The 17960-nt window shown below is 42.5% G+C and overlaps 1 protein-coding gene across 1 annotated transcript in view; it reads right to left on the bottom strand.

Moving 5' to 3' along the window:
- LOC141111080 (probable pleckstrin homology domain-containing family N member 1) overlaps positions 1-17960 on the bottom strand; it is a 113963-nt gene that overhangs the window by 36894 nt on the left and 59109 nt on the right. Inside the window, exons 4-7 of the mRNA XM_073603071.1 lie at positions 11129-11275; positions 9396-9482; positions 8236-8308; positions 5075-5217 (exon numbers count right to left, since the gene is read on the bottom strand). Coding sequence (XP_073459172.1) covers positions 5075-5217; positions 8236-8308; positions 9396-9482; positions 11129-11275 — 450 coding nt within the window. The remainder of the gene's footprint in view (positions 1-5074; positions 5218-8235; positions 8309-9395; positions 9483-11128; positions 11276-17960) is intronic.

Below are 17960 nucleotides of genomic sequence, written 5' to 3'. Positions count from 1 at the left end.
TTTGGTCTTGGGAGAGGGCCAACTCCCTGATTGAATCCTTGATCAAGCTCTTAACTGATTCCAGAGACTGCTGCTTATCTTTCTCTTTATCCCCTGTAGCCTCTAGTAGACACTTCTCGCATACCAATTTTTCCGGCAGCGCTTGTCTTCCACATACCCAACAGGTCTTCTCTTTTGGATACACCGGTCTGTGGGATTCGCGTCTGCTAGGGGTATGTTGGGGTGACCTCTGGCCACTGCAGGAGGCATGAGCTGAGGATGAGTGAGAGTGTCCTGAGCTCCTATGACCTTTGGATCTCCTATCTGAGGAGCTACGGTGAGATGATCTGCGGGATGATCCCCGGTGCGGGCTGTAGAAACAAAAAATATGTTCTAATTTGCCCGTAGTGCTCTTTTTTTTTTCCCTTTAAAACTTACCTGATTGTTGCAGCCCTTACCTAGTGGTATGATGAGGATCTTTTTGTTGCTGTATCACATTACTAGGGGCAGCTGGGCAAGAAGAAGAAAAAAACACACATACACACATATATATATACACACACATACATACACATAGATACACATATCTACACAATACATATACATAACCCCAAACAAAAGTACCCATTTGCAAGCCCCTAAATACCTTGGCCAGGCTCCATTGCAAAAAATAGGGAAGACACTTAAGGGAGATGTCTTCACCTTGATAGCTGGCCCTGTAATGAATCCCAGGCTCTCCATTTATGCTGAGAGCGCTTTGGGAGTACCAAGATGCCCGCCAACAGCTTCAGTTTGCTACTGGGCATGCGCCGTACTGTCACATGATGTCACGCCATTACTCCGCCCCCCCCGCTGAGTAAAACAGAGCCAATCGGCGCGCGCAAAGCGCCGCACACTGCTACAGGAGGAGGGGGGGACATAATCCATGGAGGGACGCTGCAATGCAAGTAACAGCCTGCTCACATACGGATAAGAGACATACCATCAGGGAAGAGCATAGAGGAGAGGCTAAGCTCCTGTTAATCTTCCAATATGGCCCAAAAAAAGATCCACAGAAAAAAACGGCCTCCCATACTTATCTGGCGCCTTTAGCAGCCCAAGCGATGGGACTCCATACTGCAGGAGAGCATGAACCTGCAACGGTTACACCATAAAGCGGTGAGGTAAGGCTGATAATGATCCTGCTGGCATGAGGACAAAGTAAAGAATACTGACTAAGGGGAGGAACTCTTTTTTATAGAGTTAAAATGATCCTGTGGGTTGGTAGGGGGCGGAGCAACCAACCATGGGTATGCTGACATGGGAGGCACCAGGAAAAACTGATAAATTTCTGAAAATAAAATACAGTAAAATATTTTATTTGTCAAAGATATTATATTTTTAGCTAAATACCATCACCTTGCAAAAATAATTCTACATATAGTAAAATTACAAGTAACCTAACTGTATTATGCACATCATAGATTTTAGTAAGGCAGCAAACAACCCTAAATATCCAAATAAAATGATTTTCTTTGCACTAACATTTGAACTATTGTTGCTATGAATTACTGCACAGTATTTCTGTTTCACCTCCTCTAAAAAAATAGTGTGTACAAGTGTAAAGAGAACATACAGGTCCTACATGTCTACACTGTACACAAATATAAATGTACACTGATTGAATATACAAACTGATTTAATAGAAAATCAGTACTGTAAGGGAAGTCTCATTCAAGCAATGTCTACCAATGGAAAAAGACAGACAAAAGAAAGGAGGGGCTGAAAAAAGTGTTGAAGAACTTGGATGAGTTCTATGGGAGGCAGAAAAAACACATGGGGGACACAAGGATGAATCAGGAAGAAATAGTAGACTGTCAGTAAAAGGCACATCCTCCAACACTCTAGGACGAATTCAGTGGCACAATCAACTAAAAAGTGGTATTCCCGTAATGTCTTATACTTTTCAACAGATACACTATATTGTCAAAAGTATTGGGACGCCAGCCTTTACACGCACGTGAACTTTACTGGCATCCCAGTCTTAGTCCATAGGGTTCAATATTGAGTTGGCCCACCCTTTTGCAGCTATAACAACTTCAACTCTTCTGGGAAGGCTGTCCACAAGGTTTAGGAGTGTGTCTATGGGAATATTTGACCATTCTTCTAGTAGCGCATTTGTCAACAGAAGCGTCACACAGCAGGATATAAAGAAATAAGTGCGTTGCGCTAGAAAAAATATCTTAATAAATATATACCTAAGTGTAAATTTGCATCAAATGTGTATCAATCAAATACAGAAACGTATGTGACAAATTCATATGCATCAAATATCGATCAAATAAATAAAAATAAATAGAGTGGTATGTAGTAAATTCACAAAGTGACAATACGTGACAAAAAAGTTTTAAAGTGCAATGTGCATATACAATATCAATAGATCCAAAGTGCATACATAGAATATAAAAGTGCACAGTGCTCTACATGTACATTAAAAAGTTCTATTAAATGTTCCTATGTGATAAGTAAAAAATCATAAATACATTTAATAGAATAGAATCATTAATCATAACAACATTTTATAGAACGTTTTAATGTATATGTAGAGCACTGTGCACTTTTATATTCTATGTATGCACTTTGGATCTATTGATATTGTATATGCACATTGCACTTTTTTGTCACGTATTGTCACTTATGAATTTACTACATACCACTCTATTTATTTTTATTTATTTGATCGATATTTGATGCATATGAATTTGTCACATATGTTTCTGTATTTGATTGATACACATTTGATGCAAATTTACACTTAGGTATATATTTATTAAGATATTTTTTCTAGCGCAACGCACTTATTTCTTTATATCATTATTGCACGGTTATGAAACGTGATCTGTGTCTGCAGCTGGGTATTATTATTATTTTCCACTTTATAGGCATTGGACTGTTGTGGTTCGCAAGGTCTTTTCTTTTCTATTTGTCACACAGCGGGAGCTTCCCATTGAGGCGGATCGTCCGGAGGACGAAGCAAGGAAGAAGATGCCGGAGGAAGATCGAGAAGACCGGAGGAAGAAGCAGAGGACCGGAGGAAGAAGCAGAGGAAGAAGCGGGGGAAGAACAAGATGGAGGAAGAAGAAGAAAACCAAAGGAAGACCAGAAGTAGATGGAAGAAGAAGCAGGGAAAGAAGAAGACATTAATAAAGGAATTGTCAAAAACCAGCTATTGTCTTTTTTAACATTTTTTACACTTTTTTTGTGAAATGGTGGGGGTATTACCGTTACCATTACCAATTCACACAGGGGGGGCCGGGATCTGAGGGTCCAGATTCCGATAAGCCCCCCGCCCCCATACCCCCACAACCACCGGGCAAGGGTTGTGGGGATGAGGCCCTTGTCCCCATCAACATGGGGACACGTTGCTTTGGGGGGCTACCCCAAAGCACCCTCCCCATGTTGAGGGCATGTGGCCTGGTACGGTTCAGTTCTTTTCCTGCGGCCTGCCAGGTTGCGTGCTCGGATAAGGGTCTGGTAGGATTTTTGGGGGGACCCCCACACCATTTTTTTTTTTAATTTTGGCGCGGGGTTCCCCTTAAAATCCATACCAGACCTGAAGGGTCTGGTATGGATTTTGAGGGGGACCCCCACGCAATTTTTTTTTTTAATTTTGGCACAGGGTTGCCCTTAATATCCATACCAGACCTGAAGGGCCTGGTATGGAATTTGGGGGGGACCCCCACGCAATTTTTTTTTTAAATTTTGGTTCGGGGTTCCCCTTAATATTCATACCAGACCCAAAGGGCCTGGTAATGGACTGTGGGGGAATCCCATGCCGTTTTTTTTAATGAGTTATGTGTATTGCCGGGACCGACAATTTTAAATCACTTTTTTTCCTTTAGAAATGTAATTTTGCTCTCGGACTGTTCTAAACACGAGAAATATGCGCCACTTTACAGGCATACTATAGACACCCCCCAGGTATGAAATTTAAAGGAATATTTCCCTTTTATTGTTTCACTTTAAGCATTATTAAAATCACTGCTCCCGAAAAAACGTCTGTTTTTAAAACTTTTTTTGCATTGATACATGTCCCCTGGGGCAGGACCCAGGTCCCCAAACACTTTTTATGACAATAATGCCACGTACACACGGGCGGAATTCCGGACAGAAAAAGTCCGATAGGAACTTTTGTTTGGATATTCCGACCTTGTGTATGCCCCATCAGACTTTTTCTGTCGGCATTTCCGACAGACTTAGATAGAGAACATGTTCTAAATCTTTCCGGAGGTTATCCCGTTTATCCCGACCGCGTGTACGGGGCTTAACTTGCATATAAGCCTTTAAAATTAGCACTTTTGATTATTCATGTTCATGTCCCATAGACTTTAACGGTGTTCGCGTGTTCGAACAAATTTTTTGCCTGTTCGCATGTTCTGCTGCGAACCGAACCAGGGGGTGTTCGGCTCATCCCTATACCGCAGTGACAAGAAAATTCAAGGTAACAGGATGGAAGTTTTTTCTCGAACAAACTCAATTTTGACTATGGATGTGGCGCTCATTCGGGAAAAATCATATATATTGTAATGCGCATGGTCTAGGCTCTAAATATACCTGTTTAATACATCTGGGATTCAAATAAAGTAGCAGACCTGGAAAAAAATGTAAAGGCTTTAAAACTAAGTTATTTTACTCAATGATCGCCAGATCAAATGCTCTGATGAACAGTTTTTCAGACTCTCCAAACATTTAAACAGAAGTCTATTGTGTACAGTATGGCAAGCTTTACATTTTGGCTATGGAGAGCATTTTGTTGAATGCCCCAGCTCTGCAGCTTTCTATTCAAATATACAGAGTTGGGATGATTTAATTTGCAGACATCAACCAAAAAAATCAGTTGATGTTTGCAATACATCACACAATACAAACATGGTGTCTAGGTGGCCAAGTGAGAGATATCAGCATTGCATTGAGGGATGAGATGTCGAGTGCTTATGGCTTGACTTTATAGCATAATAAAAGTCATGGGCACCCTGTAGGCACCAGATGGTCAACTCAAGTCAAATGTTAACATGTGAAGCATGTTTTGAAGATGTTGTTATATCTGTAAACTCACTAAATAAGACAAGATGCTGATAGATGGCGAGGCTGGGGGGTAATGGGTATTGGCCGCCTGGATGTGATCATGTAGAGCTGAAATCCACAGACTCCTCTCACTGGAGCTGAGACAGGACACCTGCCGTGGCTCTATCATTGGGCCTGCAAACATTAGAATGAGGAAAAATTAACAATGTAAATTATACATTTTAATATAGAATTTATGGTTTGTACAGAAGACAATCCATTTTTTTGCAAAAAGCAACAATACAAGCCAAAGTGACCGTTAAACTTCATTCAGATTTCATCACATTGGAGGTGTGACAGCAATGAATAATTATTTCTGATTATAGCTGTTAACATTTTGCATGTTGTATACTGTTATTTAAGTTGTCAAATAAGATCAGATTTGATCTTAAACTGTCAAATATTAACCTCTCCTCCGCTTCCTAACAATTAATCCACAGGTGAAGATGACAATAACCGGAGAAGGGGAACATTTGGTTGAGATGTCTCCCACCCAAAACCTGGACAACCTAAAAAAAAAAAGGAATGGAGCCAAGAGAGGATCCACAAGGGGGAGGAGGGCCCAATCAAAGAAGACAATTTTAGACTGCTCAGGCATTTTTAACGTAGTAATAGTAAAGTTGTATTATCAGATGAAGAAAAGAAGGTTTTGAATTGTGGTTTAAAGTTTGTAAAGTTTTGAGACTGGACATGGGATTTTTCATTGAAGGTCACTTGAATGCTGAATACAGCTGGAGAAACCACAGAGTGCCGCAGGGAACAAAACAACTGAATCACTTTAACAGGCTGACATTTTTTTAGCAACGGTGTCACTTGTAGGGGCTCATTCTCACAGGAGTGGTCTGTTGCAGTGTGTTTTAATTTACGTGTTTTATGCCTTGTGACAATAGGCACAACCGCAGCCCCTCAATTTTAATCAGCTGCATAATGTATGTCATCAAAGCAAAAATCACCTGTGCAGCATTTTCTATAGCATTTAGCATTTTTACACTTTACTGTGCAATGGGATGCCATTCACAATAAATGGAACCACAGCACACCAATGCATGTAATGTGCATTACTGCAACACAATAGTATGAATGTCAATTAGGAGCTAACATAAACTTGACAGGTTCTCCTTAGCATTTTTTTTCTTTTTTTTCAAACACAAGTACACTTTAAATAATCTCAAAATTTGTAGTATATAGTATATTTATTAAACTAAAAACAACATATACCTTTAAACTTTACATACAATTCTGTGACCAATATTACAATAGATTGGGAAAGGACTCAGAACAAGTAAAAAAAATGTCTAAATTACATTTTTGCGGTGTATTTCATTTACTCTATCACATAGGTGTGCACAGCCTATTACATTAGGGTGTGCACCCCAAAAGCTCAAACACATACTGTATGTGTGATAGTGTACGGCCGAATGAGTCTAGAGGAAAATTTCAGAGAAGGAACCCGGAGCTTGATGTTCCTGGTGGAAAGCCAGACTTTGTCTCCCTGCTGTAGAGAAGGCGGCTTATGCCTACGACGGTCGGCAAAACCTTTAAATTTATTAGCAGCTGCCTAGAGGGAATCATGAACGTTAACCCAAATAGAATTGAATGATTGTTGAACTGTAGCCAAAGCTGGAATATCCAGAGAACAGGTCATAAGAAGGGGGAGCTGAGGGTGTCTTCCATTAACTGTGAAAAAGGGTGTCTTCTGAGAACTCATGTTCACATGATTGTTGTGAGAGAATTCTGCCCACAGGAGTGGAGAGGACCAATCGTCATGATAAGCAGAAAGTGCGGAGAAAGACCTCTTACTCCTGATTAACTCTCTCAGACTGTCCATTGGATTGAGGATGGTACGAAGAGGAAAAATCCAAGACAATATTGATGGATTTGCAAAAGGCTCTCCAAAAACTAGATGCAAATGGAACACCCCTGTCAGAAACAATATAGGAAGGAACACCATGAAGGTGGAAGATCTCTCAAACAAAAATGGGAACCAAAGCAGAAGCAGAAGGGAGACCAGGAAGAGGAACAAAATGAGCAATTTTGGAGAACCGATCGATTACCACCCAAATGAACGTATTACTCTCAGACGGTGAAAGAGCGGTGATAAAGTCCATGGCTATGTGAGACCAGGGCTCCTCAGGAATGGGCAAGGGCATGAGAAGACCAGCAGGAGACAGAGCTGGTAAATGCAAAGGGTTAGCAGCTGCGACTGTGACCGTAACCGTTATGGCAGCAGATTGCGGTTCAGGTTGTCGAACTGGAGATCCTAAGGAAGCTTGAAGTTGTTAAAAGCGGGAAGCCAAATCCTGAAGGAATAGCATCACCTGGGTCTGATTAGATTCCTGGGTCTCGAGTCTGCAGACTTTGCCCTGCAGCTGATCATCAGCAGGTAGTGGCACATTAGCCGGGTCCATGGCCTGAGCAAACTGTCAGGTCACCTCAAGCCAGGTGACAGATGCACATGGTTGGGGTCGGGAGTGCACGGCTAAGGTAGTGGACCCTACGGCTGACTGCTATGGATGGAACTCTGGGTGGTTCAGGAAAGCAGGTCCACTGGAGCACCAACACGGATCCTACTGGAAGCTAGAGCATAAGATTCCCCAGGGCAAGGAGTCTAAGAGCCAGCAGGTGTTCACCAAAGCCTCTAATGGTGAGGTTGGACTGTGCTGCAACTAGCTCCAAGTAGCGCCCCCCAGGGTCTCCCAGCTCATGCTCACGGTAGGTTACTGGAAGATAGAGAGGAAGCAGCAGTCCAGGACAACAAGGGATAGTCAGGAGATAAGCCAAAGTTCATGGCAACTAGCAGACCAGGATAGACAAAGAACACGGCAAAGGTCGGGATATCAAGCAGGCAGGGGTAGTCAAAGAACAAGCCAAGATCGGTAAACAGAAACAGACGTAGAGCACACGGCAAGAAGCACACAGGAAGCCAAACACACAATATTGCTCGGGTAAGGCAGGCTTGAAGAACCCGGTGTTAAATAGTGGTTCCTGTGGGAGGCTAGGGTGGAGCCACGCTAAGGGAAGATTACTTAACCATGCAGGTTTGAGAGTGCAGGACCTAAGACTGATACACAGAAGAGAGGTAAGTAGACAGACAGGGCACGAAAGTATTATTGCAGATTCATGACAATAGGTATTATAAATTTATATACTCACCACTGATTTCAAAAGTATAGCCATTATTTCTTTGGTCACAAACTACTTTCATTCCAGAAAGAGGTAAAAGTCCCTATAAAAAAGAGATAAGCCTTTACTGCTAGGAATGATATACCACCAGGTCAAAACTGCAGTAACCCACAACTGTCAGTTATATTCTCTTATTAATTGTTTTTTTATTGATTTACAAAAATGAAACTCAGCAGCTACTAGTACTTTTAAGAGCAATATTCTTAACAATCTATTAGGACCAGTGCCATCTTACTAGCACACAAAGTCTTCACCACTTAATAGGTTTCTGCACCACGATCTTGGATTTGGGGGCCTGCTGACACTTCCTGATGAGTCACAGCCTGCTCCCCTCTCATGTGCAGAGTGAGATCTGTCAGTTGAGGTTGACTGGTCCTGTAGCTTCCTGGGATGTGTTACATTATCTCAGGAGGCTGCAGGAGCTGGAGGGTGGGGGTTGCAGACCGAGCAAGCATGCTATGGGGAAATAGTGAGTGAAGGTCAGCTTTAAGATTTTTTTTCTATATATATATTGTCTGTGGTACATCTATTATTACTCTACAATAGCCATTCTCAACCACGGTTCTATGGAAACATAGGATTCCTCCTGAGGTTATTAGGGGTTGCTTGAGCTGTGACTGAATTACCTCCTATCTTCAATTTTTCCCACTGATACCCAATTAATTTTTTAGCATGAGTTCCCTGAGTCTTAAAAATTATTTATTATTCCCTGGGGTAAAAAGGTTGTAAATGGCTGGTCTACAATACATATACACTATTTTGTAGTAGTACAGTAGTATTTCTTTGGATTACAAATAGTAATTGTAGATTGAAACTTTCCTCAAATATTTATCTAGAAGCTGTGACATTCCTTCTTTGTAGCCATATATTCAGTGGCTTTATTAAACAAAGAAGTGCTATAAAGACACATACACCAAGCTTTGGGCCCCTGAAACCTTGCAATCTAATTACTATTATATTTAAAGTTTAATACCTTAAATAAAGACTCAGATTGACAAAAACATGGGGAGAGAACATAATTTCTGCTTTATTCTTTTATGTTTAGGGTTCAGGACCTCATAGGCAGTTTTACACGCCACACCCCTTACACTTACCCCTCAGTATTTATCTATATATAAATTATGTTTTACCTGATACATAAATCGCCTCTCTTGGTGATCCATGGACAAAATGAGTAAGTGGAGAGGGAAGAGAACCATGAAGACCTCTGTCATTTCCTGTGAAGAATAGTGAGAAGTGAAAACTGTCATGCAAATATTTTCACATAAAAGGTAATAAATGGGGTAAATTAATATTCAGAGCAATTAAAGCGCTTGTAATGCTTTTTTTTTTTTTTCTCGAAATAACATTATACTTAACTGATCTGTGCAATGGTTTTGGTACCTCCTTTTCTGGGGTCCCCCGCTGGTGATCTTGACTCCTCCTCTTCTCCAGGTGCCCCCATAGCAAGCCGCTTGCTATGGTAACACTTGTGCAGGCTATTTTTCCAAGCCAGGCTGTATGCGTCTATAGACACACACAGCATGGCTCGACCCCACCTCTGCTCCCTCCTCACAGGATGGTGGCACATTTGTGGGATCACTCCTGAGCTGGGCTGTGTGCATCCATATAACAAAAAGGAAAAAAACATGCTCACCACAAGAACACAAAAAAAAATGAGGGGTTAAATAGCAGCTAGCCTAATGTGAGGGAATATCAAACATCTCAATGATGTAAAGTAAAAGGCAGCACTACATCTCAATATAAATCACAGTGATTAAATGCAACCACTACCAAATATATATGGAGATGAAAATAAATATACAATGTCACAATTACTGATAGTGTAGCCAAATATCAAGTATCAAAAAAGTGCTTGAAGAATAAATCATTCACAAATATAGTGCATCCAATTATATTAATGAGAAAGTTCCGCAAGAAGGATGTATAGTGCTTCAACGCTTAGCGCAGAGTGTGTCCACCAATAATGTTGAAAACATATCTCCCATAGAGGAAAACCACTGCACATGTCCACCACCTGAATAAAAGAGCCCCGGAGCAGCTTACCAGATAACCATGACCCTTTAAATTGGAATGGTCATGATAGGCATGTGTAAAAATCCTAGAGCTCTGCTATGTAGCCGTCCCCCAGACTCTGTATAACACAACTCTGGATTGCCTCAAAGTTTCTCTTGCAAATGGAAATGGTGGTGTATGGCATATAAAAAACAGGAAACCCCCAAGTGTAAAATCCTCAGGAGGCTTTAAAAAATGTAGTATTTGCACTTACATATAGAACCAAGCTGGCATCAAACCACGATCATGCCAATGGCTCTAGCTGCTGTCTCCGAGCCTGTGAGAAGGTAAAGAGAGAGAACCAGCGCAGCTGCAGATGGGCACAGTGCTGGATCGATACAGGAACAACTAGTGGAAGGTTGTTTACCTTAATGCAAGTAATGCATTGAGTTAAAAAACCTTCTGGCTTTAGAGCCACTTTAATAAAACGCACCTTCTCTCTTTCTCTCTCTTTAATTGTAATCTATTAAAAAAAAAGTCTTAAATGATGTGCAGCTTGTCTGTGCTATATTTCTGGCTATTGTCTATGACAAACTACAATTTATATTTTAATTCACAATTCTAAGGTAAGTATTTCATAATTAGCTAGTATGCGATGCAAACTAGCTCATTATGCCTTTGTCTTGCAGTTTTTTTTTTATGTGGGTTTACAACCACTTTAAGAAAGGTTAGAAGAAAATTCAACCAATAGAAAATAATTCCCCTATAGTGCAGTGTATTTGAGTAGATAGATTTTTGGCTAGCTGTTGACAGTTGTGCTCCAGTCTTGTAATGTCCTATTTTAATGTGCGTCACAGATTATTATTACCTTTGTATGGCTAATTTGCATAACTGCTAAAGAAGACATAGCCACATTTCCATAAGACTTAATTTCTCGTCCTTCCCAGCCTAGGATTGGCTCTATCAAAATCATTTCATTTAGATTTTCGCGAGTTCGTCCCCAAAATAGGATAGGCTGAAATAAAAAAAAGATACAGTATATTAAATAAAAGGCTAACATTTGTATACCTGAAGTCTGGAATGTGTACTAACAGTTGCACCAGAGGTCTATAGACAGGAAAGTAAAGTACGTAGAAAACTTTACAACCTTGAGTTATTTATACATTTAATGTTTTTGGATATATTTGTGAAAACACACAACACATTTCACATGTAAGGGAACATAGGCATAAAGCAAAACTTTATTTGTGGAGTTAGGTTCTGCTATAATGTCATTTAAATAAAGTAAACTCTAAAACTAGTTTACCTCACTGGTCAATTGCATAGATATGTTCATGAATGTTTTTTTTTGTTTTTTTATATAGAAAGTTAACAAGGTAATATAATAATTGGAGGTGGCAGGGGATTTTTCATCTTGGCCAATTTTACAACATTACAGTTGATAAGTTCTTTACTCCAGTGCATTTGGGGCACTGCCTTCAACCGTCAGCTATATTGGACAAAGTACTGAAAGAAGTATTGTAGCAAAGTGCAGGCTGGGCATATTTTGGTAACCTTTATAGTAAAGCTGTTTTTTTGCAAGCCTTGCTCTGGCAGCAGGGCCAGGATGGGGGCAGGGGGGTGCAGTGTTTTCATTGGAAGGGGGGGTGCAGTGAGCTGTTCCCTCCTCATATGTAGGGATGAACCGAACACCCCCCCCCCCCGCGCTTTGTTTGAACACGCGAACACCGTTAAAGTCTATGGGACACGAATGTGAAAGATCAAAAGTACTAATTGTAAAGGCTTATATGCAAGTTATTGCCATAAAAAGTCTTTAGGGACCCGGGTCCTGCCCCAGGAGACATGTATCAATGCAAAATAAAGTTTTAAAACCGTCCATTTTTTTGGGAACAGTGATTTTATTAATGCTTTAAGTGAAACAATAAAGATAAAATATTCCTTTAAATATCGTGCCTGGGGGGTGTCTATAGTATGCCTGTCTATAGTGGCGCAGTTTTCCCGTATTTAGAACAATACCACAGCAAAATTACATTTCTAAAAGAAAAAAGTCATTCAAAACTACTCGCGGCTGTAATGTATTGTCGAGTCCCAGCAATATAGATGAAAATCATTGCAAAAAACAGCATGCCCCCCCCCCTAGTCCACTAACATGCCCTTTGGCTCTGGGATGGATATTAAGGGGAACCCCGCACCCAAATTTTTTTTAAAAATGGCGTGGGGGTCACTATATATTTTGAACAGCAGTATATATACTATATGGCCTGCCCTATATACTCTGCAGAAAATTGGGCCTTAGTTGGTGGTGGTACCAGAACACTATAAGCCCTCACAGTTACTTTTGGTGAGCGCAGGAATGGGCCCTGCTGTGAAATACTATATCAAAAATTGTAATTACATGCCCCTGTTATACAGGGGCAGAAAAATTGGGCCTTGGGTGGTAGTAGTGGTGGTGCCACAACACTGTAACCCCTCACAGATACTTTTGTTGGGCGCAGGAATGGGCCCTGCTGTGAAATATTAGATCAAAAATTGTAATTACATGCCCCTGTTAAACAGGGGCAGAAAAATTGGGCCTTGGGTGGTGGTGGTGCCCTAAACCAAAAATATTGTTGGAAGCTAGCATCATCAAGATTGAGGAGGAATAGGATAGTCAGCATAGGCAGTCTTTGAGGGATCCCACATCCATAGAAAATTCAATCAGTTACATCAACATCAGGTGCTTGATAGCTGCTGATCCAAGCCTGATTCATTTTTATGAATGTGGGCCTATCAACGGAGTCTGTGGACAGGCGCACTCTATGATCTGTTACAAACCCTCCAGCAGAACTGAATGTGTGTTCAGAAAGAACGCCGGATGCAGGACAGGCCAGTAGCTCAATTGCATATTGAGCAAGTTTTGGCCAGTGGTCCATCCTCAAGACCCAGTAACCCAGTGGATGCTCTGTTGGAAAGGTCTCCAAGTCTGCTCTTTCCCCTAGATATTCCTGCACCATGTAATGCAGACGCTGGTGATGGTTGCTTGAATCGATCCGACGTTGGCGCTGAGGACTGAAAAGTTGTTTAAAGGCACTGGTCAGCCAGCCACCTTTTCCACCACTCTACCTCTGACTGAACGAAGCCTCAGCAACACGTTGTCCAGCACCAGGAAACTGTAACCTCCCAGGGTCTAGAAATGCATTGCACAAACCTTTTTTCAAGACCTCCTGAAGATGTTTCATCTCGTGTTCCCTCTGTTAAGGCAGGATGAGTTCTACAACCTTACCCTTGTAACATGGATCAAGAAGGGTTGCCAGCCAGTAATAATCTCTCTCCTTGATACCACGACTCCTAGGGTCCTTTCACAGGCTTTTCAGAATCAGGGAGGCCATGAAGCATATGTTTGCAGAGGCATTAGATTCAGAGTCCTCTGGGTCACTAAGGATCACATGATCCGTAAAAACCTCCTCCCAGTCACGTACAACTCCTTGGGTTTCTGGGGACTGAAAACCATCCCTTGAAGACTGCTGCTGAGTGTTATCCTCCACGTCCATGCTGACACAATCCTCCTCCTCCTCTTCTTCCTGTGTGTTTAGTGGGCCCGCAGGAATGCTATCTGGATAAAGGGGGCCTTGAGAGGTAAGGAAGTCCTCCTCTTCCTCCTGCTGTTCTGCCTTAAGTGCCCTGTTCATTATTCCACGAAGCGTGTGCTCCAACAGGAAGACAAGAGGGACAGTGTCACTGATGCATGTATTGTCGCTGTTCACCATCCTCGTGGCCTCCTCAAATGGTGACAGGACAGTGCATGCATCCTTGATCAGTAGCCACTGGCGTGGTGAAAATAAGCCAAGCTCCCCTGACCCTGTCCTGGTGCCATACTCACACAGGTACTCATTGATGGCCCTCTGCTGCATGTGCTGCCGCTGCAGCATTGCCAACGTTGAGTTCCACCTGGTGGGCATGTCACAAATGAAGCGGTTGGTTGGCAGGTTGCATGCCCTTTGAATGTCAGCCAGCCAAGCACTAGCATTGTATGACTGTCAGAAATGACCACAGACTTTTCTGGCCTGCCTCAGGAGATCCTGTAAGCCTGGGTACCTGCTCAAGAACCGCTGCACCACTAAATTCAGGACGTGTGCCAAACATGGAACATGGGTCAAGTGTCCCTGTCGGAGGGCGGAGAGAAGGTTGTGCCATTGCCGCATACAACCATTCCTGGCTGAAGCTGGCATGGCGTCATCCACCTGAGTCTGCCCCTGCAGAGCTGACAGAATCTCTGCCCCAGTGTGGCTCCTATCCCCTAAACTGACCAACTCAAGCACTGCATGGAGCTTGAGAGCTGTGGCAGAATCACCACTAGCATTTTGGAGGCGTGGTGGCGGAACAAGCTCCAACAATACTGAACCCTGTCCTGCATCCTTCCCAGCTGCCAGCAGAGTTACCCAGTGCGCCGTGAAGGAAAGGTAATGTCCCTGCCCATGCCTGCTGGACCATGAGTTAGCGGTAATATGCACCTTACTGCTGCCCGCCCTGTCCAAGGAGACCAAAACATTGCTTTCCAAATGCCGGTAAAGAACCGGAATGGCCTTCCATGAAAATAAATGGCATTTTGGAACCTGCCACTGAGGTACAGCACATTCACGAAAAGGGACAGAGTCTACCAGCTGAAAAGGCAGCAGTTGCAGTGCTAGCAATTTGGCCAAGCTATCATTCAGACGCTGAGCCTGTGGATGGCTGGAACCGAATTTCTTTTTATGGTTCAGCAACTGGAGTAGGGAAATTTGCCTGCTATAATCAGATGGTGGTGTACTGCTAGAACTGCTAGCAGATTGGCTGCAAGTACTTGGAACACCTATTGCTATACCTTCATTCCTCTCAGTGCAGGTTTTTGAGAGAACTGGGGTTATAGTGGGGTTGGAGATCCCAGATGAGGAGCAAGGAGAAGTCTGCCTTTTTCTTTGATGTGGGTCTTTCACGTACTGTTGCCAACGGACTGCATGGCAGGTCGTCATATGTCTGGTCAAGCATGTGGTGCCCAAGCGGCTGCTGTTCTGGCCATACTTGATCCGCTTCAGACATAGGTTGCAAACAGCAACGGTGCTGCACATGTGTTGAAAAAGGCCCACACCAAGGAATTTTTAAAAGTCAGCGGGGTGTCATCAGCGCCCTGCACCTGCAGAGCTCTGCGGTGTAATGCAATAGGGTGGCTGCCCTTAAGCTGCCCCCCTAGAGGACATCCTGCCTTTTTGGAGTTGTGCCTCTTCCTTCTCCTCCTCCTCTCTTCTCTCAGGCACCCAAGTAGAGTCAGTGACCTCATCATCCCCTCCCTCCTCGTCACTGGAGAAAACCTGGCAGTATGCTGAAGTTGTGGGAACATGACTGCCAGTTTCTTGTCCTTCTTGGGCACCCCCTCTCTCTAATTAAAACATAAATTATAACACACGCTTAATGGAAAAAAAAATAAAATTGTGAATAAGACTACACCTGCTGTTGCAAAAGGTACTAAAAACCTTAGGATATGATGAACGATAATAACAGCGCTCGCGGAATGATAGTATATGGTACTGTGTGACACACGGAGAATAAATAAAGTGCTAAGTGCTTGCAAAATTAATAAATTAATGAACAAATGTAAGCACTAATGAGAAATGGTGCAATGTGATACCTTATAACACACACTGAAAGTTTACATTAAGGTGCAAGGTGTTTGTAACACTGCTGCCAAATTAAATTAATAAATAAACAAAATATAAGCGCTAATGCAATAATAGCGCAATGTGATAACATATAACACACACTAAGAAATGCATTAAAGTGCTGCGTGATTCAGATGATAACCAATATTAGTGGAAAAATGCTTCCGATCAGATAGTATCCCCTCTTGAGGCCCCATTCACCAAAGTTGATGGACCCTTGGCTTTGCAGTCCTGGGGTCAAAACAGGCTTAAAGTTAATGTGATGTCCTACATGACGCCCTGGAGGAGGGGCGAAACACATAGACGTAATTTCCGGTATAGAGAACCAGTGACGCTACTTCCTCGCCCCCTCTCTCTAAGCTTATGTTACTCCCTTTCTCAACCTGGGAACCAACATCGGAGCCTTCAAATCGCTGTGCATCCTCCAGCAGCATGTATGCGACACTGTGGCCGAATAGTTCTGGGGACTCCTCCATGCATGATGGTGAGGCTACGGAAGGAGTGACTGCAGACAAGGAGCCAGTGGAATAGGCCGCTTTGGCAGCTGCATTGGAAGGCAAACTACTCTGAGCCTGGGTGACAGAGGATGAGGAGGATGAGGATGGCTTTGTTATCCACTCCACCAACTCTTCTGCATGTTCAGGCTCAATAACACGGGCAGCAGCAGAAAATAAAGACAAGAGAGCCCCACGGCCACCTGCAGAGGATGCACCATGTCCACGACCAGCACTGTTGACTGTAGACACAGAAGCTGCTTGCCCTCTTTTAGTGGCCTGTGAGCGTCTGCCTCTCTTTGATGGCCTTCCGGACATGATGTATATTTTTTTTTGCAACACCACACTACACTGTATTAGATATTGAGTACACCACCAGAAGTGTAGTAGACACTGTACACACTGTATTAGATACTGTGTACACCGCCTGCACTGTATTAGCAACTGTACTACGGCTACATTGTATTTTATACTGTGTACACCACCAGAAGTGTAGTAGAAACTGTACACACTGTATTAGATACTGTGTACACTGCCTGCACTGTATTAACGACTGTACTACGGCTGCACTGTATTGTGTACCGTGTACACCACCAGAAGTGTAGTAGAAATTGTACACATTGTATTAGATACTGCATACACCACCAGAAAAGTAGTAGAAACTGTACTATGGCTGCACTGTATTGTGTACTGTGTACACCTCCAGAAGTGTAGTAGAAACTGTACACACTGTATTAGATGCTGTGTACACTGCCTGCACTGTATTAGCAACTGTACTACGGATGCGCTGTATTTTATACTGTGTACACCACAAGTGTAGTAGACACTGTACACACTGTACACACTGTAGTAGATACTGTGTACACCACCTGCACTGTATTAACAACTGTACTACAGCTGCACTGTATTGTGTATTGTGTACACCACCAGAAGTGTAGTAGAAAATGTACACACTGTATTAGATACTGTGTACACTGCCTGCACTTTATTAACAACCGTACTACGGCTGCACTGTATTGTGTACACCTCCAGAAGTGCAGTAGAAACTGTACAAACTGTATTAGATACTGTGTACACCGCCTGCACTGTATTAGCAACTGTACTATGGCTGCACTGTATTGTGTACTGTATACACCTCCTGAAGTGTAGTAGAAACTGTACACACTGTATTAGATACTGTGTACACCGCCTGCACTGTATTAGCAACTGTACTATGGATGCGCTGTATTTTATACTGTGTACACCACCATAAGTGTAGTAGACACTGTACACACTGTATTAGATACTGTGTACAACGCCTGCACTGTATTAACAACTGTACTACGGCTGCACTGTATTGTGTACTGTGTAGACCACCAGAAGTGTAGTAGAAACTGTACACACTGTATTAGATACTGTGTACACTGCCTGCACTGTATTAACAACTGTACCATATCTGCACTGTATTGTGTACTGTGTACACCACCAGAAGTGTAGTAGAAACTGTACACACTGTATTAGATACTGTATACACCACCAGAAAAGTAGTAGAAAC

Source organism: Aquarana catesbeiana, linkage group LG10 (genome assembly GCF_042186555.1).
Source record: "Aquarana catesbeiana isolate 2022-GZ linkage group LG10, ASM4218655v1, whole genome shotgun sequence".
Classification (NCBI taxonomy): domain Eukaryota; kingdom Metazoa; phylum Chordata; class Amphibia; order Anura; family Ranidae; genus Aquarana; species Aquarana catesbeiana.
Note: the sequence above shows the minus strand (reverse complement) of the source record. Positions and strands in the feature narration are given on the sequence as shown.